We start from the raw sequence: 21252 nt of genomic DNA, 5'->3' as shown, positions 1-21252 counted from the left end.
TCCATTTCTAAACTGAGTGATAAAATGGTACCCTGTGGAAACAGATAGACCAATTTAAGTTTCCCGTGGAAACATCGTTCAGTCACAGAGCTCAGTGCATACTGTAGCAAAGCTGCCGTTAAGACTCCTCTCAAATGAGACCGACTCTCTGTCAAGTTGTAATGATCAAAAGATTTTTTCTTTACAGGTCAACGTTCGAAAGGGATCTTTCTTTTTTTAATCGAGGAATCATGATCAAATATCCTAGATAAAAGCAATTGCGATGGGGAAGATTTGGCAGCCCTTATCACAACTTAAGGTGATCAGGATATTGGATTGGTTTTTATCAAACTCGAGCAGTTGTCCTGGAAAAAAAAACGTTGAGGCAATGAGACAGTGTTTCTCTAAAACTTTTAATTCTTCTCAAACTTTCTCTATTTATTACTTTATCGCATGAGAACTATTCACAGGGCTTTTCAGTTTAGAAGTGGAAGCATTAACCTCCCTTGTGATAAACAGAAGTCAATCGTGACGATATAATTTGGTTTCTCAGACGATAAAAGCGTTGCGCAAAGTAATTAAAACACTGACATCTTTCAAAAGAGCTTTTTGTTTTGTTCTGGAGCGTTGCCAGACCAAACGAGTTAAGTAGAGTGACGAAAGATTGTCTTAAGTGCCCTGGCAGTTTGCCCCTAGCAAGTAATCTGTTTATCTTCGAGGCTTTTGTAGTTTCGAACTGGGTTGATTTTCAGTCGGAAAAAGGGTACAAACACAGCTCTATTTTGATTGTGAAGATTTAAATAAACTTGGTAAATTCTTTTTAAAAGGCAGTGGAATGTAACTCGAACTTTAAGTCGAACACTTCCATCTAGAAATTGTTGACATTTTCACACAACATGTATTCTAATTAGCTTAGTTTAGTCCTTGCTTTTGAAAATAGATGCGCGTTTTTTTAGGCTTTTAGGGCAGTCCGAGACAAGACGAAAGGCTGAGACCAATCTTTAGCCGTGGAGGTTTTATATCCCTCATCTTCTACATCTACATCTACGGCTGTTTCTGCTTAGGTGGCCTCATACTGACGTAAGCCTTTTTAGAGACATCACTGCCATCACTTCTGCTGGAGAACAGGACAGCCACAACACCGGGGAATACATCCCCTACTCTTATCGAATAGCGTGTGGGTTCTTTAACGTCCCACAGGGAACTTATGAACGTAGAAGGTATTTGTGAGACAGGGCCTACGGTTTATAGTCCTTATCCTTATGAAAGTCTAATCATTTGTAGATGCTGCAAATGCTCCTGCATCTCAACCAACTGAGCCCCCGGTGCGCGGCGCAAAGGAAGACTTCTCATTCTGCCAGTGTACACGAAAGCTGAGGGTTCTGCAAAATAGAACATTCAATTCAGTCGTGCTCCAATTGCCGAAGGAAGATTTCTCATTCATTGTGCAGTCGGACTCGAGTAAAAAAAAAATCTGAAGAGAAGTCGGTAATTGCGTATTGTTTCTAGGAGGTGCCCTGAAAAGTCCGGTGTTGCATGATGCAGCCTATCCACAGGTATCAGCAGCAGCAGGGGGGGGGGGGGGTGCTCCCAGAAAAATTGAATTGGGTAGGGGTGTGCGGCCCGCTTCCCAAAACCCTTACCCTATTTATGACCAAAATCTGCGATTTTCCCAACCCTATTTATGACCTGACCCTTAAATCAATGCCCTGGTACAGACCTGCCTTAAAATTATTTACCTAGTTCAGACCAATGTTGAAGGCAATGTTTAGGGGGAGAGGAAGGCAAAGCGCGGATGGAAGAAGGGTACATGATAAAGAAGTAGCTTCTTCTAAATAACAAAACGAATTCAAACTAGACTAGAGTGCAAAAATCGATACCCTATTTATGACCAAAATTGCGGAAAATTGGCCAAAATCGATACCCTATACATGACCAAAACGGCTGAAAAACCCAACCCTTTGGGGCCGCACATACCTATATAGCCCATATAAGGGAGTACCCCTCCCCTCCCGGGCAGCAGCCCTTGTATTGTGATAAACGTGGCTTTTTGATCCTCTTTGCTTTGAAAAAGGTAGTAGAGACAACAGAGGATCTTTGACCCTAGCTGCAAAGGCTCCGAGCATTTTTCTGCAACATTTCTCCACCAAAAATTATGAAGAGTTACTAAAAGTAAAAATTCGACAATTTCCGAGAGTCGCATTCTCTATTTTAGAATTCCCCATAATACACTTTGTTTGCCCCCCAAATTTTGCATACACCATTGTTTTCAAATGCTCTTGGGAATATGCAGTGTCCCCAAGAGCAATTGAAAACAATAGTTTATGCAAAATTTGGGGGGCAAACAAAATAGAGAATGGACTAGGAATTTAAAAGACCAGATACACAAAGTACAATGTGCTTTATTTCACCGCTGATTGTGTTGGCTCAATACTTCCAAATATGGTAAATCACCCATTCAACCGTTTGCAACCGCCATTTTTGAAAGGAAATTTCTCTTGGACTGAAAAACGTTACAAGAGTCAAGCGAAATTACTCTCTATTTAACGACAATTTTGAGAAATAGGAACATCTTTAAGGATTATCAGAAAACTACACTTTTTTTAAGAAATGGATGCCGATAATTCAGGAACTTTAGATGCTTCAGACCACCAGAATACATCACGAGAAGGTTGGTTGCTTCTATACTTGAGCTCATTCATGTCATCCCACTTATTTCTTTTTCTGAAGTCAACTATTTTCATTTAAGTCGTTCTGTTTGGTCTGTGAAGTAACCTGATAAAATATCTGTTCATGTCGAGCTCGAACTAGACAGGATGGGAGTGCAGTGGAATCGTTGTTGAATGTTGAAACTAAAAATTTGATTTCAAATTTAGCAATGCAAACCTCTTACAATTTTGTACGTATAAGTCTTGAAGTGCTCGGGAAGATTCATTGAATACAGAATGATGAAGCAGAAGTTTTTTTTTCATTTAAAAAACGTGTACGCTCATATGCGTCAAGAACCATTAAGACTTGTCTTTAAAATTTTAGGAAGTAACAGTTCTGCCATGGAGACTCGACTGTGTGTAGTAGGGAAAGAAAATGGAGAGAACAAAAATCTTATGGAAGCAATTCAGGTATGTACAGAGAAAGTGCGTTTTTTTCGATGTAGAACAGTATTTTTTGAAAAGTTCATAGAAGTTTTTGTAGTTCTCTTTGCTCCAAAATTTATTTTTAATTTATTTTTTACAGACCCTAGACATCACTGTAACGGTAACAGACAATGTTAAGGAAACACTACAGACAGCTACTGATGACGTTGAAGTAGCTTTTATTTGTGATCCTTTTGAAGGAGATGATTTTGAACTTCTTCGAAAAGAAGAACAAAGAATTATTGGACCACCAATAGTGTATGCATGTGCCCAACAGAAACAGCCTGTACCATGTAATTCAAGACCTCTTTACTGTTCAGTCATGAGTAATCACATAATATGTTTCACTGGTTTTCGTAAGAAGGAAGATCTGGGAAGACTTTGTAATCTGGTTCATCATATGGGTGGTAGCATACGGCGGGAGTTCAGTGGAAGAGTTACACAACTTGTTGCAAATTCAATACATGGCCACAAATATAGGGTACGTGTGGCAGTATTTTTATTGTGTCACATTTTCCATGCTTGTGTCTATCTCTGAAAGAAATTTTAAATTGTTACATCACGATAATACTGCATCAGACTTATCAGCTTTAGTGAAGTATAGTCTTCCCGAGAAGTACATGTTGTACTGTTGAGGATGACATTAGGGAGCTTAAAGGGGCAGTGTCACGCCATTTTAGTCAAACTTCAAAACACTAGAAGACATCTTTGCATGAAGACCAAAAAATGATGCTGTAGTTTTGTTACCAATAACGATTGAAGTGCACTGAAGCTATTCTTCGTTGTTTGCAGCCAAGGATGGAAATGGAGTGAAACGTGAAAAAAATGGCCAATTTTTTAAAGTGCTACTGTGATCAAATTTTTATCCCTTGAATTTTTAGGTTTATCATAACAAATTCCAGAGAAGATTAAAAACGTTTACCATTTGGAAATATCTGCATTGGTTCCGGAGATATTTAAGTTTGAAAAATGTGTAAAATATGCAAATGATATTACTGATGATGTCATTCACTCAACCCAATATAAAATCAATTGCATAAAAAGAGCCAAAATTAAATATGAAAGCTCTTTGTGCCATAAATACATTTCATATCTTCTTAGTGGGTTGTCAGGAATGTTGTATGTGAGAGTTAGTACTAATAAATTTACATTTTTACCCAGTTTTGATTTAAAACAGCAAATTTAGCATGACAGTGCCCCTCTTAAGCATGCACATTTTTTGAGATGCGGACGGCGACCAGAATTGAGCTGTTTTCCCTTTTATTTTGCCTTTGTGAAAATTAGTCAGCCAAAATTCTTTCAATGTCGTGTTAACGAGGCTAGTCAGGCTAATTAACACAAAGACAAAATAGAATTTGTTGGCGGCCATTTTTTGCATTCGGTCAACACTTCACTTGATTATGGTATGACTCCTGGGTTCAAAGCATTTATTTTAATAACGACTTTGATGCTTAAACATTGCTTCTAAAAATACTCTGTAAAAAAAGTAATAAATAAATCTTGCTTATACCAAGGTAGTTATTAGGAACACTGCAAATCAAATAAACTCAGATCAAATCAAATAAGTTATAAAATAAGTCTTAGTTTTGCATGGAAAGTGGTGATGTATTAATTTGATTGACTGTGGAGGCACATTCAAGTTTAATGAACGCAAAGTATTATTGGAGATGTACTAACTTGCTACATGTACATGTTAGCAATAAGATTTTCATATCTTGCGGAAACTTGTGATCGATTGAATCTGAAATAAAATATAACATAAATTTGAGAAATGGCTATCTATTAACCAATAGGCCATTTGCAACACACTGGTCATATGACTGATAATAAAGCTCAAACTTAATACATTCCAGAAATGGAAAGATTGTGTTTGTCTTAGGCAGAATACAAATTTACAGAGAAATATCTCTTAAGGTAAAGATTGCATAACCATTTAAACACCCGAAAATTCCATACTTTGTCTTTGAAGGAAAAGCTCTTGCCCTCCGGTGTGATTTTTCATAATTGCGTACCACAAACAGAGCTCAGATTCCTACTTTTACCGTGGGTCAAATAAGCGAGAATAAATTTGCTTGGGTGGAAATTTTCAAACTTAAATACTTTGAATACTTAGAAAAATACAAGAATTTGTATGGCGTCCTTTTCCCATACAAATCCTTATGAGTTCTTTCAACTCTAACAACACCAGTTTAAATGATATACTCACAAAAATCTACATGGTGGCATATTTTGAGCTGCTATTTTTATTTCAGTCTGGAAATATAATTTCATGAAACCAGCAGAATCATTGTGTTTATGAAAAAGAGGTCACATGACGAATTGTTGCAAAAGGCCTATTCCTCCCAAGGACTCTCTCTTCTAAGTCGTGAAAGCCTTCATGGGTGGGTATTGTAAATCTGTAAATATTCCTTATATTTTTTAGGCTGCAGTAAGCCTTGGAATTATGATTATGACAGAAGAGTGGGTGACAAGGTGCTGGGAAAGACGCCACGAATTGTGAGTAAAAATTGTGCTCCTCGGTAACTGAAGAAGCAGCCACCATGAAGTCATTGCCATTGTTAAATAATCTGCCCATGCGGATGTCAGAATACAAACTTTAATAACTTGTATATCTAATTTGAAATTATTTCAGGGGAGCAAGTGCAATGGATGCAGGGATGGTGAGTAGTTTTATAGAACAAAAGAGGAAAGGAAGAAGTGATCCTTGCACTTATCTTATCTCTTGTGTCTCTTATATACACATGAAAAGTACTTACAGACACATGAAAAATACAGGTGGCTTCAATGTTATTTAATTAACCCTTTGACATCCAAACCGGCCGAAACCGGCCAGACTTAATATTTTACTCTGTCTAACGCCAGAGTATTTTACTCTGTCTAACACCAGACGATTTTACTCGCCAATGGGGAACCCCTGGGTGTCAATGGGTTAAACGCATGACCTCTGCAATGCCAATGCAATGCTCTACCAACTGAAAGGACTCGATGGATGAAATAAATGTATGTATTTTAAATGTGGGTTACAGATGAAAGGGAGAAGCCATCCTTGCACTTAACCGGAAAATTCAGGATCACTTCTATTTTCATCTGTAACCTGCACATGAGCCCAACAAATTGACCTGCTCCCAACTGACCAGCATCACAGAGGTCACAGGTTCTAAGCCACCAGAATTTTTACAGTGTCTGTAAAAGACAATAAAGCTTAAATTACCCAGATAAGTACAAGGATCACTTTTCTCTTTCATCTATAACCCGCAATTCAGATAAACACATTCATTCTGTTCATTTATTAGTATAGGTAATCACATGATTTCAAGTGCAATTTGGAATAAATAAGCACCAGTAAATTTTGTCAAAGATGACCAAAATTTGTAGTCTTTGAAAAAATTTACAAGTGCTTATTAGCCAATCATTAAAACACTATGCCAATTTACTGGAGGGTAGGTGCTGTAAAGGTAGCAAGAGAGGCCTTGGGACCATCCTTACCCCATGCCCCCACACCAAGAGCCTTCGGCATATCCTATGCATCTTTTGGCCTAATGTCATCTCAAATAAAAATCCCTTTGAACGGTGTGGAACTGAACCAATGGCTACCATCCTGATGAGGAGACACTGGAGGTGGACTGGCCATGTTACCCATCAAGATGCTTCCATTGCGAAAACTGCTTTACACTGGACGTCAGAAGGGAAACGCAAGAGGGGCCGCTCCAAGATCACATGGCGACGGACAGTGGAGAAAGAAATCAAGGAGATGGGGAAGACCTGGGGAGGCATCAAACTTATGGCAAGGGACCAGCATGTGGGGAGCATGTTGCTTCCCCACATGACACTTAGGCATAAAGGGCATGAGTGAGAGTGTGGGCTATCGGGGCTTGGGGATCTGGTTGGTCTCCGCCTGCACTGAGGGCAATCTGAGGCCCAATGGTTCGAAGAGCAAACAGAGCAACGATGCGTGAAGTGGCGTGTGTTAGAGGGCGCCACGCAAAAACCATTGTTCCAAGACTTGCAGACAAATACAGAGGAACTCCCACTTGGTTCTGTGAAGGAACATCGAATGCTAGAGCCAGCAGCATGAAAGTTAAACATCTGAACATTGATACTGGACCAATTTGTGAGTCGAGCGACATCTGCATGTTCACAAAACGCTCTATCATAAGCCATCCAGGCGTTAAATCATGCCATCTCGAAGGAAAGTGAGCAGCAAGGATCAAAGAAAAAATGGAAAAGGTTTCCAACCAAGCGATGATATCTGTGATTTTGCGCATGGGGCGCTTAGTGGAAGACGTCAAGACAACTCTACCATTGAAAAGAAGCTGAGGCTCTGAATTGCTTTCCTTTAAGTTACATGAGAGAAGTTCGGCGAGATCGATAAACTTTCCAGTGACGATCTGCAAAACTATTTTGTATGGAATGGAGAAAATCCTGGCCCAACAACGAATGGCTGCTGAAGGGACGGCAAGGAGGACAGGTAAGACGATCCGAGTGAAAAGGATGAAGCACATGGCAGTGTGAGCGAGCTCACAGGACAACAACAAAGGCAACAAAGGATTAGGAACCAATAATATATGCCTATCTGTGCCAGGAGAAGCTGGTAATTGTGCAATGGATGAAGCCACTGGCAAACTGGGACCCGGCAAGGAAAAACTGGTCGTAGCCAAACGCATAGCGGCCGGCAAGGATGAAACTGCTGACTGAGGTATCCTGAGTCAAGGAGTGGGCAAATCGCGTTGACCATGGAAGCAGTTAATGATTCCAGAGATGAACCAGGTGCAATATTAGCTGAGCCGGAAGAAGAACTTGACACAGAAAGTTCTGGACTGACAGGAAAAAGATCCAAGTTTTAGTTTTCTGGGTCGGTGCCCATGTCAAAATAAGCACTCAAACTGTTGAGAGTTGTTCGTTTCGGCAGCATAAACTCTCTATAAGCGAATAAATACAAAGGAGCGCTAGCTTTCTGTAGAAAATAGGTAGCAAAGCAAATGAAAAACTCAGTCTTCCAGAGACCAAAAGCAAGTGGGTAAACAACAAGGTGACTCAAGCCAAAGCACATGGCAATGCCCCTGCAAACCTCCCTGGAGTCTCCCCAGATATCACAGGAGAAACCACTGCATTGGCTTGGTTTTAACTTTGCCTACATGGTATTTAGCCTCATTAATCTATAATTTCGATGTGTAATTTGCACTGGTGTATTACACTTTGTGCACTGTGTTACACTTGAACTGCACTGCTCTCAGCCAATCAGAATCTGGGAATTTTTTCATGTATATTATTATTAAGGACAAAACATCTTAACATTTTTGTCTCCACACATCCTCAGTGAAAAAATGAGATATAGTGCCTGTCTGTTTGTTTGACTGTCAGATAACAAGGTACAACTCCCACATGCAGTACAGTTGCACAATTATAAATAGTGTCAGGTCTTCATTTACAAACAAAACAAATCGTAGCAGAACTTGCATCTCTCTTTCGTTCACTACAACAGTTTCTGAACAGTTTGTTTGACGAAAACAGTATGGTACTTGTTTCCTCATGCTACCGCACTGCAGACCATTATATACCGGTAAAAAGAGCTATCTTCAATTCTGTACGGATTACAACTTGACTTCAAACCCTAAGAAAAACTGACTGAACAATTTTTATTTCAATGCAGGAGTGAATAAATATCCAACTAATTACAATACTTAACTAGACACACTGTGAGTGCAAACTCTGTTGCCTTTGGTACTTGTTTGTCCTCCTCAAATTTTCTTGCTCATTCCCCAACACCCTAACATATTATCAGTCTGGAAACAAAACCCTATTTATTTTTAAAATAGCTTTTTGTTTGTAAATAATTATTGTTGCATAAATCAAGAACATAGAAATTCACCTAAATGCACAGTAGATAAGCTTAAAGAAATATTGTTGGCTTCCCAAATAAACTTCATTTTAAACCAGAATGACTAAACAGCAAGAATTCCTGTCCTGGTTATAAAAACAGCTCCAATATCAAATTTCAACCCACATATGCAAACTAGTTAATATTTACACAACGCAATGAATCCTCAAAGGCAAAAAAATCTCAAAAAAATCCTTTCTATTTCATTCCATTTGTGCAAACAAGCAACACACTCTGTCAAAAACCATACGCAATTAAATAAATTTCTCACTGGAGCTCAGGATCAAACCCTTTTCTGAAGATCCCTTTCCATGAATAATGAAGCATAAAATAGACGACAAGCTTTCTTTCAAATAATTTTGGACTGTCAAGAATTAGTCACATTTGCTGAAACTAAAGACTGTGTAGAGCTGAGTGCTAACGAATATAAATAGGCAGACAACAGAGATCTGACTTTTTGAATGAACATAGACGCATTCAAGGTGTTAGATTCCTTCACTGAGATTGTCCAACCTACATCCAACCAGACAAAGTTACCACAAAATTTGCCATTTGGTTTCAGTGTTTTGCATAACACCACAGTTAGTAGACAGATCTTACTGGTCATGATGTGAAGTGAAGTGAAGTTATAAGTTTCTCGCCTCTGGGATTTTCAGGACTAATTTACAATGCTTTGTTGGGAACTTTTGGCCAGACTGCTTGTTATGCAGTTTACAATAATTAATTTAGAAAGTGAAAGATGGCCTGTCCCAGTTTGTAATGTGGGCATGCATCATAGGCAAACAGAAGCTATGTGAATTGTGACTGCCATGTACTCTGAAAAACATGTCTTTCTTCAATGAAACATTTTTTTTATCTTTGCGTACTTGTTGTCCTCTTCACCAGCGTTATGATGATGTACTTAAGAGCAAAAGAATTAATCCTGTTTTCTATAACCACGATGAATAGCTCAGAGGGACGAATAACATGAGCCCACAGTCTCCATCATCTGTTACACAAAGAACCTTCCTGATCCAATATGGCAGTCAAGGTGTTGAGGCTGCGCTACTCTCATGTGGGTGACGAAGGCAAAAGTCGATAAAATGAAACGCTTTGAATACTTTGATAAACTGTTTTCGTTCAGTTTAAGAAGCAAAGAGCTGGAGTATTTGCTTGCCGTTAAAAAACTGCCAACTTCTATAACTCTGTTTCGCTCGTAGCATGGTTGTGTGCCCAGGTGGGCACATTTGGGTGACTTTTAATGTGCCATTTCTTTTTTTCTTGCTTTAATCTCACAAGGGCGCAGCGTGGTGAGAACACTGCATTTTTCGCTTGGGTTGACCTTCAATCCTAGCACTTTGCCCACTCCTTTCATTGAGGCAACCATCTGGATGATGTGTTCACACCTGTGGTTGAAAAATGTGAGTACTGGAGTCTTGGTAATCATTGAACGCTTCTTACTGGATAGAGTCCCAACTCCATGCCATGTTTTCTCTTAAGAGTGGCTTAATTGACTTGAAGTTTCATCAGGCGAATAGAGTAGTGCTTCAGGTAATTAACCATGCCTTGAAAACTCTGAAGACCTTGTTTGCCCCTTGGTGCACTCATCTTCTTGATGGCATCCACCTTTCTCTCATCTATCTTGAGTTCATACCTTGTGGTGTTTGCATATGTCCAAAATAATGAACAGTTGCTTGACTTGAACTGCAGCTTCTTTGCATTGAACATGATATCATTCATTCTTGCAACTTCGAGTAGTCTGAGCGGGTTCACATTGGGATTGTTATAGTTTGCATATCTTGCTAGGATGTCATTGACACACCCTGTGGTTCCATTCACCCCTTGCAGAACAGAATTCAAACTCTCTTGGAAGACATCTGCACTGAACTTGAGGCCAAATGGAAGTCTGAGCCAAATTGTATTTGCCCCATGGTGTGTTGAACATTGTCAGCAAAGATCTTTTTTGGTTAGGCTCCACCATCCAATAGCCTGATTTTGCTGCTGTGTAGTACTTTGAGCCATGAAGTTTGGCAGTAACTTTGTCAATGGGTTTGGTGTAAGTACTGGTTTGTTTTGATGCAATTGTTGAGGTCTTTTGGGTTGATGCACAATCTGATCGATCCATCTGGTTTTGTGATGGAAAGGATACTGTTAATCCAATCTGTGTGACCTTCAACTGGCTCAATGATTTGAAGACTGCGTAGTCTTACCTTCGTGTACTTGGTTTGCTTGTGTTTGCCTGACTATGACTCAGACTTACAACATATCTGGTAGTACCCCTTTTCTCCACACTTGTGACACATGTAGTCTTTGGCTGGACATACAGATTTAGATGAGATCCTCCTTCTTCTTTTTCTTCTTCTTCTTCCTCTTCTTCTTCTTCTTCTTCTTCTTCTTACTGTGTTGCCCACCTCCTTCTCATAAGAAGATTCTTGTGAGCATGCAGTATAAGAAATAAGAAGTGCAGGTATTAAACATGCAAATGGACATGCAAGTGTAAAATCAAACAATGTCTGTGCAAGTGAGAGTTTATAATTTAGAAAACATTTGGTCAGCGTCTGTCAAGAAGATAGTCCCACATCCGGTTCTTGAAGGTTTCTAGACTGGGGGCCAGCACATCAGAAAATGCTCCTGTAATTTTCCACTGTTCGTCCATTCAAGAACCGGTCCTTTCATGAGCACTTCCATCACTACGCAGTCTGATACAGTCGTTAAATGAAGCTTCTCTTCCACTGAAATGAAGGCTGAATTTTTTAATTCCTGACACCATGTTTCCTCGTGCTACCACATTGCATACCATGATATAAAAAGAGCTATCTTTAATTTTGTATGGATAACAACTTGACTGGAAACCCTAAGAAATTTCATGTGGGAGTGAATAAATATCCAAATAATTACAATACAAAATTATTCTTTCCAGCTCCACTCCAAACAATAGCTATCAAAACAATTTGACTTCTCTGTCTAACATATTGCATGCATGTTGCTCATCCATGTACATGCTATGTACTTCACGATTATTTTCTGCAAAAAGTTCGGTACTTTCTTAGGAGGATCATATCAAACAGGAATGGGGACTTTCACTTTTCATTTCCTTGGCATTCCTTGTCTTTTTAAAATACCTTGTCCTTAATGAGGAAATAAAGAAGGACTCTCCGACAAGCAGAAAAAGAGCAAGTAACAGGGTTTGTACGCGTCTTGAAAACCAAGTGAATTTTGAGAGTGCGTTTTCAAGGCCTTGAAAATCCTTGAAAATCTCTGCTCTTCGTTCCGGGTCCTTGAAAGTCCTTGAATTTTTTTCTGACCCGCATTTTTAATCTTTGAAAACTTCAGTGAAAATAATCAGCCTCTCAAGTCATGTCATACAAACGGGACAAGCTGTGGGGTCGAGAATGGTTACCAGTGCCTTAGCATTATTTTCACGCATGTACGTTACGGGAAATGAGGAAGAATTGTACTGTCAGACCATTTCTATGGGTAAATTCAACAACGTAAATAAAAAAGAGGTCCTTGAATTTTCAAAATTTGGCCCTTGAAAGTCCTTGAATTTTTGGTCTGAAATAGTGTGCGAACCCTGAAGTAAGAAAGAACCCTGGGAATGAGGTTGCAAATGCCAATTAACCCAAAAGGTAAAAAGCATGGATAAAAAGAGGAGGGAAATATTCTTCCTCAAAACTCTTCAACAATTATGGATGAGCTTGGGAGCTGGTCCCTCTCAAGTTGTTTGGGCAGGGAAGGTATCTGTCAAGGAGGAAGGAGGCATTCATGGCAACCCTGCAAGAGTCCCCTATCAAACCTAATCACCTACACAGGTGCTTTAGATGAGGAATGGACTGTGATGCAGGGAGGAACAGGGAACAACTCCAACAACCTCAAGCACCAGGGCATGAAGGTCAGGCCACCTAACAAACTTACCAATGCGAGAACGAAGCACCACTGATTAAGCCTGATGGCAAAAGGCAGAAACTTAATGGGCCACAAAAAAATGATAATGATACAAAGAAAGTAGATGGCCAATGGAGGAATTGACACCAGAAAGAGGAGTGAGTGACGATTGTGAAGTTAAAACAAATGACTTCTACAAAATATAGAGTTTGAGAGAAATGGACAAGGATTTACATGTAGGCTTCTTCCGAGTGATGCCAGGCGATCTGAATGTTCAGTAGGTTTCCAGATATACAGTTGGTATGCAGAGCTAGCCAAGCAACTAAATCAGATGGTTGGGGATGTCATTCAGCTCCTGTTTGGAGGACTGCTCAATGGGGCACGAACAGGCAACTGCCTGATGAAGTGTCCCCCACACTGGCTATAGCAAATGGCAAAAGAGTGACTATATGGAACAACAGCCTCTGGCAAAGCGTTATGGCCGCCTGACACTGACGATCCAGCGGCAAAAGCAAGTGCCACCACAAGGAGCTCCTACAATTCCAGGGTCACCTATTAGCCAGTCTGGAGAGTGGATGCTGACTAGCATTGTCTTGATTTTAACTTTGCCTAAATTGCAAAGTTGAAAAGTACTACTGATGTCAATTATAACAAGTGTTAAAAGAATGCAACTGTGCTGTCAGGACTGAGAAAGGTGTCTGTAAATCCATATTAGCAAGAGCTTGCAATAACAGGAGTTTTCTGACCGTCAACATCTATAATTTTCGCTGGGGATTTAGCAGCTGTCTGTAATAAAAAGGTGTCCAAGGCAAGAGTTGATGTAGATGGCCATTGCTTTATTTTAGGATCATTGCTATACTATGTCATAATAGGTGTTTGGAGTCATTATTGTGTTCCTTATCCACAGGAAAAATACAAGATGATGCCTTTTCATGGATGTTTTCTTAGTTTCCATGGGTTTTCTGATGAAGAGAAGAAACACATGGAAGAATCAACAGAACAACAAGGTATGTTCCAGTTTTCCTTTAACATCACTGACAGATGAAATGACACCAGTGACAGTCTGACCCCTGAACAGATACCTCATAGGAATGTTAACTCCAAAACTTGTAAAATAATGCTGATGTTTTAGTAACAAAATCTTGTACAAACAATCAAAACATGAACTATTTGTGACAAATGTAACTGCTGTGTACAGACATTTCCTGATATTGATGAGCATATAAACCTTGGCCACCCAAAAGTATAAATTTCAAACCACTCAGACATAGTTGAGCGATTCTTTTAGTGTGAGTGACTTCCCAAAATATTAAAAACAATCATGCATGATGCATGATGGATGACAATGTGCCACCTCTGTCCAGCCATTGTCCCCTTTTAGGGAAGTTTTTTTAATTTTGCTCTCCAAATTTGCTTTTTGCTTTAGTTGCTGTGTGGTATTAATTGTCTAAAGACTAGTGAAAACGTGCATCCCTGATGAGTTTGTTTTCTTTTAGGCTTTTCATTAAAAGATATCCACAAACATATGTTTTATAAGTTCTATTCTCTTGTTGTACGCTATCATGACTTCACCTCATGTTTCATCAGGAATTATTCGCGTAAGAGTGTCTTATGTGCACGTGTCATGAACACGGTCATACAAAATCACCTACAATGTTAAAATTGATTAGCTTTTTCTCAGGAGACCCCCAGTTGACGAGTAAAATAGTCTGGCATCAGGCAAATTAAAATCTGTATAGTCTCACTCGCAGGAGTCACATTTTTAGGTGGTGTACCTGTGGAGGCAAGTGACACTCGCTGCACCCATTTAGTTGTAGAAGATAGTGTAACAGAGTTACCAAGTAGCCTATTGGACAAGGCAGTTTTCCAGGCTGTTAGGCAAGAGGTAAGTGCAGTTATATTAAATTTTGATAGTTGCATAAACAAATAAACTGGGATTATTCTCGATGGTTTTGGGTAATCAATTAACTCTTAGTCAGCAGAGGGTAAAATATTATGATTATAAAATTAATTATCATCCCAAGTTTTCCAGGGAGGGAGGCATTTTTTTCTTGTCATTCTGTACATGCTCTATAACCTATGAAATCACTCTTTATTTCTTTCCTGCACTTTTAGTGGTTCTGGGCCAGTATTCACATGGATGCATGTGCTGATGAATCTCTCTATCACTTCACAGCTGCAGTAAGTAACTTTACCCACGAGCCTTGCATTAATTTGTCTTTAGTGATGTAACTTCTACGTGTGGTATAAAGGCCTGGCCAAACGCCCGCAATATCTTGCAACAATGTTGGGCACAACATGTTGAGTACATTTGGCCACACTGTTGGGGTATGTTGCGTGCGTTTGGCCAGTCCATTCAACACATGTCACAACATCATACATCAATGTTGCAAGATGTTGCCTTGAAATGTTGCGAGCGTTTAGCCAGGCCTTAAGCTTGCCACAACAACAAGTTTCAAAACTAGCTGTTGCATGATTTTTCACAGGAGCCCTCTGAGACTGGTGGTCAGCAGCTCACTCCAGGAAGTAGAAAGAGGAAGCGCCGCAAACTAAAGGACTCGGATCTCAGTGATTTGTTGTCTCCAGACTCTCCCCTGTTTCGTTCAAAGCGCAAAAGTGGTGACCTGTTGTCCTCATCTGGATCTCTTCTTGAAAACTCCTTGGCGTCACCTGCTACACCTAATGGTACACTGATAGATTAAGCAGTTTATTTTCAAATTGATGTGTATTCATGTACCAAGATGTTTTATAAAATTCAGCAAACAAAAGATACCCAGTAGTCTTATCAAAAAAGTGTTCAATGCTAATGCTTTACGTTTGGTCCTCTGTCTTTTTGTTCTGCAAAAACAGAACAGTACAGCACTGCTGTGGAATGTCAGAAAAGAAATTTATTTAAAATTTCCTCTATATTTATAATCTCACTGATGGTAATAATAATTATTATTAGCATAAACACACAGGTGATTATACAAAATCGCATGCTCTTATTGGCTCGCTATCTTGGATTATCAGCCGATAATCACCAAAATGGCTGCCAGTAGTCGTTTTGCCACTGTAAGTGAAGATGATTTCGCGTTGAAATGTTTTTTTTTTTCTCATTTTTGAAATAATCACCTGTGTATTTACACTAAAACAATTATTTGCTGAAGGCGAAGTGATTATCGATGAATATTCACCTTGACTTCATCTCAGTGAATATTCACCAATAATCACATCACCTTCACCAAATAATTGTTAATGACAATGTGAATTCATGCAGTTTTCTCTTTCATCCAATTGGATAAAATGTTTGATTTGAACAGACATCTTATGGGTTTTTTTGCTATTATTATTGTTTTAGAAGGTCAAAGTGGTCCTGCAACAACTCCTGTCACTGTACCACCCAAACCCCTCTCTTCACGTCAGCAAGTGGCACTAGAACTTCTACAGACAGAAAGGAATTATGTTGAAATACTAAGTAACATCTTCAAGGTAAATAACACTGCTCCTTGTACTATTCAGTACAAGAACGTCTTTTGAATGGGTGGCATAGCTGAATGGAATAAGGAGAAAGGCTGTTGCCTAACAGGAGCCCGGTAGCCTGGGGCTCCCAAAGAATAGCTCTGGGCTCCTTAATTTTTCGCAGCAACACCTTTCACTTCATGTGTTGGGCTCCTAAGTTCTCAGCGTTTAGCTCTGAGGGCCCCTTTAAAATTTTCTTAGGCAGCAGCCTTGAGGAATTTCATAATTTTGTGTGTGGATGCTCTGGGTTTGACTGCCACTTTTTTTTTTTTTTTTTTCTTTTGAGGTGGGAGGGGGGTAATCATCTCGATTCTACTGTGCTTCACAAATAGCTGACTGGTAGACAATCCCTTTTTGAATCCATTTAAGAGATTTAATAGAAAAGAAAGGTTTGCATTTGATGCTCTTAATTGGCAGCAACTAACTAAAAAAGTTGAAACTTTGGGTCAACCCAATTTCCAATTTAATTTGCCGAAGATTTTATTTTATTTTAATTTGACACAAAACACAACAAGTTTTACACTACAATACCTACAAACATTACATCCATAAATACATGATGATTGCTCCATCTTTGCAGATGATTGCTGTCTCATTCAGCACCACTGTTTAAATCCACCCCACCAGCAGTACCTCTTCCATGGCTCCATAGGTGGCTCTTCAAACCAGAGCTGATTTACAGGGTCGATATCAAAATTAATATAGCAGGCTAATGTTAGGGTCTTCACAGGGTTCATGATGTCCTTCTGAGGAATAACTGCCTTATGCACCAGCATCTGTCTCTTTAAGCCAACAATTGACTTGTAAACTGTGGTGCATAAAACGCATGTAGTTTCCCTCAGTCGCGGAGGTAGAGCATCACCTGGGGGTTGCTGTGCATGGGATTTTTGATGGTTGACAAAGCCAGTAATGCCGCGATCTGCCCAGACCCTCTTCTCCAACTTAACGAATGCTACTGAGGCTTCTTAATAGGTAGATGTATCTTGGCATCTAGGCTACCATCACATGACAAGGTGCTTCCCAGGTGTACATGACTTTAGTCTTCTTCAGGCTGATTTTTCAACCAAATGCAGTGCATGAAGCAGAAAAACGATCCATTATGTGCTGCATTTCCTCCAAGCTATGAGCTAAGAAGTCTGCATCGTCAGAATGCAAAAGTTCCCGGATTAATTTTTCAAAGGTCTTGGATTCGCCTTGAACACTCCTGAAAAGCATGTGATAGCATAACTGCAAAGAAGATTGAGAACAGTGTTGGAGCTAGAATATCACCCTGTTTGACTTCATTGTCAATAGAAAATTCTTCAGACACCTGACCATTGAATGTCACACAAGCTTTCATATTTCTGTGCAGTTCCTTGAACATGTGGACAAACTTAGCGGGACAGCCAATCTTTCCGAGAATTATCCACAGAGCGTCCCTGTTGAGGGTATCGAATGCCTTTGTCAAGTTGACAAAAACATGGTAGATTGGAACATGACACCTACATACATACATCCATACTTACAAACACTCATTAATTTGCCTTAGATGAAGCTTAACAAGTTTCAACTAGGTGTAAATGCTTCACTGTTTGTCAGACCCTTGCTTCTTTGCTCACATGATGCAACCTATGATGAAAAACTAAACAACCCTGATTGTAGAGTAAAAGATTATCTATTATATAAATACCAAGTGAGCTTTCATGCAAAAACATGATATCTTCACACGTGAAAAGATCACTGTTGTTATGGTTACATTTGAAAATTGCACCTTTCCATGCCTTTCGTATTTAGTATTTCATTGGTGTTTATACAATAAATAGAATATTTCATGGCCACTTGGAGATAAGAAATGTCTCTTCTAGTGTTGAAAAATATTTCACTTTTTCGCTCCGCTCAGTCATGAAATATTTTTCAACATTTGAATGAGAAATTTTGTATCTCCGCACGGCCATGTAATATCCTCTATTTCTCTGCAGGTGTTCAAAGAACCACTGGAAAAAGATCCCCGTGGGGGGTCAATTATTTCAGCTGAAGATATCAAGACAATCTTTGGTCGTTTACCTGGCATTCTGGAAGTTCACAATAAAATCATGGTAAGGCGACTGCAGACAAAAAAAATACATCAAGAGAGTTTTGTCAGTCATCCACATAAGAGACTGATTTTTGCATAAATACCCAACCCAGAAATCAGGTGTTAGGCTTCTGAAAATATATTAACTTGGAGTTGCTTACCCCAACTTGATCTGAAACTTATCTGGAATGGTAATTGTGGTTGTCTACTTGTACAAAAAATCTGAGGTGTTTCCTGACTTTCTTTGATTACAGCAACACAAAGCTAATAAAACTGCTTGAAACTTTATTTGAAGAACATTTTTTGGGAATCTTATTTTTTGTATTCACATAGCTTTGATCAAAAGAAAGGGGACAATGAAACGTGATAACTCAGAGTGGTTATCAACAAAAACTCAAAGTCAAACATGTGGCCAGAAAAATACAAACAGCATGTGCACTATACCCTAGCTTTTGTCAGAACAATTAGTTGTTAAGAGAGGCACTTAAAGTATAATTACCTTTATTAAATTCTCAACCTCGGATAATGCATTTCGCGTGCTCTGATTGGTTCACTCAATCTCAGTTATCAGCTCATATACCTCGGTTTGACCTTATATGGTAAATGATTGCGTTAAGCGTTGCTAAACTAAAAGTGTTTTCGCCGGAATGCGAAATTACTCTTTGAATAAAGCCAAAAAGGAGAAAAAAAACTTTTTTTATGGAAAGTTTGGATCAATTCCGACGTTTAGAAGTACGCGAAAAGGCAAGAAATGTTTTTGTGATAAGCCTGCGTCTGTCTGACAACAAGGTATTACACAACAGCATCAGTTCGCATCAAGTTTTTTTCGATTTCGCTCGGATTTGCTCGCTTTTTCCGTTCGTATTTCGTACTTCCAAATTTTTGGAGTGGAAGGAATTTAATAAAACAATTATTCCATTCGTGCTTGTTGGATATGAGACTGGTTATAGCCAACACGCGCTTATGGAATAATTGTTAATTGAATAATCAAGGTATAATGGCATGGCCATGAAAACCTTGTAGGATTTGCTGAGTCCAACTAATCTGGAGTCAAAGCAAGTCTGTATTGGCCCAACTCCCTTGGTTTTTAATAATTTGAGTACGATGACAAATTAGAAATTCTTCACATATTTAGCACATACCTTGATGGTATTTTTCTCTTTCAGCATGAACTTGAATTGTCACTGAATGACTGGAAGGAGGAAAACTGCATAGGAAACATTATAAGCAGTCATGTAAGTATTTAAGTTTAAACCCTTAAACCACTTATGTGCTGGTGAGCCTCTGCTTGGGTGAGTGACACTAAGGTTGCATGCTGGTATACTGGCAAACTGCCAAGTTGGACAACTGCTACCAGGGGTTTGATTAAGTTTTAAAGTAGGAGGGACTTTGTGATAGAGTTAGCGGGCACCCCTATATATAGTCTGGCTTTTGATCTTGAGACCTCTGAGCAAAGGCAGGTAACTGTACTCAGCATAGACGGGTGCTAGTACCCGGGTCCCGGCTTCTAATAAAACCCCTGTGCTACACACATAGACAGCTACAAGCAATAGATGGCAATGGAATGTACAACCAATGACTGGAAGACTGCTAAGCCCTGCCATGCCCCATGCAGCCTGCAGCTGTATGAATGACAGCTGAACTGTGGGCCATGACACTGGTGTACTGCTGCAAATCATGCAAGTTGTTGCATGGGTGAGAGACTGCTAACCTAAAGGCCTATGAACACAAAGAAGATAAGTCGCAGCAACACAACTAAGCTTGTACGCCATTTTTTAGTACCACCAACTGACAACAGCCAAAAAAAACAACAACAACAACTAAGGTTGTACACCATTATGCCAGTAAACCACCAACCGCCACAAAAGGACTAGGTTATACTGCTTCCGTGGATGGCAAATCCCACAATGCTGCCATTGGCCACCATACCCAGTGCTTGTTGCACAGATAGAATAATAATTATTTGGAAAGATTTGTGGGAGGAGGGGGAACACCTGTGCAATGATCAGAAAAAATTAGCTACAAAATAATAATTATGATCAAACAAGTGTATGTGTGGACCATCTAAGTATAAATAGGGGATATTGATCGAGTAGATGGCCCAATGCAAAGCTATCAACAAACTAAAGACAACAATGAGCCAAGGAAACAGCCATTATCCTAAAAGGCTGATAGAATAAAAGCAAGATGCTTAAAAATGACAACAACTGAGCAAGCCTGGTTTTATATAGTAATTGATCTCATTTGTACTGGTACATCAATGTTTACCAGAATAGTAACATTCGACCCAATTTTTATTCTCCTTGTAAACTAAACAAATTATCAGACTCCACTTAGATGGCTATAGGTGTGAGATTTTTCTACTATTGTTACTTGTCCTTCATATCTTTTGTCTTTGTTATCATTTCATAGGCAGAAGAGTTAGTCAAAGTTTATCCCCCATTTGTCAACTATTTTGAGATGACAAAAGAAACTGTTGCAAGATGTGATAGAGAATTACCAAGATTTCATGCATTTTTGAAGGTAACTTAAAGCAATCTAGATTAAATTTATGTTAGTATATGTAATCGCATGGGCCCGAGGGCTATTAATGATTAATTTCACATGTATTTTAAAAGTTTTTTACAAAAATGCTTGAGGTTCAAAGCCACAAGGACAATTTGGAAAACTTTGAAAACACAAGTGAAATTAATCCTTAATTGCACGAGGGCACATTGCCATTACATGTTTATCACATAAAGGGCAAAATTATTGAGAGAAGCCCATTCACCAATGCTGCAATAAATGGCAATCAATTCTCTATTTTCACATTCCCCATAATACACTTTGCTTGCTTCCTCCCC

The 21252-nt window shown here is 39.2% G+C and overlaps 1 protein-coding gene across 1 annotated transcript in view; it reads left to right on the top strand.

Annotated features, from left to right (window-relative positions):
• The first annotated feature begins 2448 nt into the window (after positions 1-2448).
• Positions 2449-21252, top strand: part of LOC138029119 (protein ECT2-like) — a 25357-nt gene continuing 6553 nt past the window's right edge. The window contains exons 1-13 of the mRNA XM_068876819.1: positions 2449-2650; positions 3013-3098; positions 3214-3594; positions 5536-5609; positions 5746-5773; positions 13763-13862; positions 14622-14740; positions 14971-15036; positions 15342-15540; positions 16196-16326; positions 18315-18431; positions 19576-19644; positions 20822-20932. Coding sequence (XP_068732920.1) covers positions 2590-2650; positions 3013-3098; positions 3214-3594; positions 5536-5609; positions 5746-5773; positions 13763-13862; positions 14622-14740; positions 14971-15036; positions 15342-15540; positions 16196-16326; positions 18315-18431; positions 19576-19644; positions 20822-20932 — 1542 coding nt within the window. The 5' untranslated portion in view covers positions 2449-2589. The remainder of the gene's footprint in view (positions 2651-3012; positions 3099-3213; positions 3595-5535; positions 5610-5745; positions 5774-13762; positions 13863-14621; positions 14741-14970; positions 15037-15341; positions 15541-16195; positions 16327-18314; positions 18432-19575; positions 19645-20821; positions 20933-21252) is intronic.

This window comes from Montipora capricornis, chromosome 13 (assembly GCF_036669925.1).
Source record: "Montipora capricornis isolate CH-2021 chromosome 13, ASM3666992v2, whole genome shotgun sequence".
Lineage (NCBI taxonomy): Eukaryota > Metazoa > Cnidaria > Anthozoa > Scleractinia > Acroporidae > Montipora > Montipora capricornis.
This window is presented reverse-complemented; position numbering and strand designations above follow the sequence as displayed.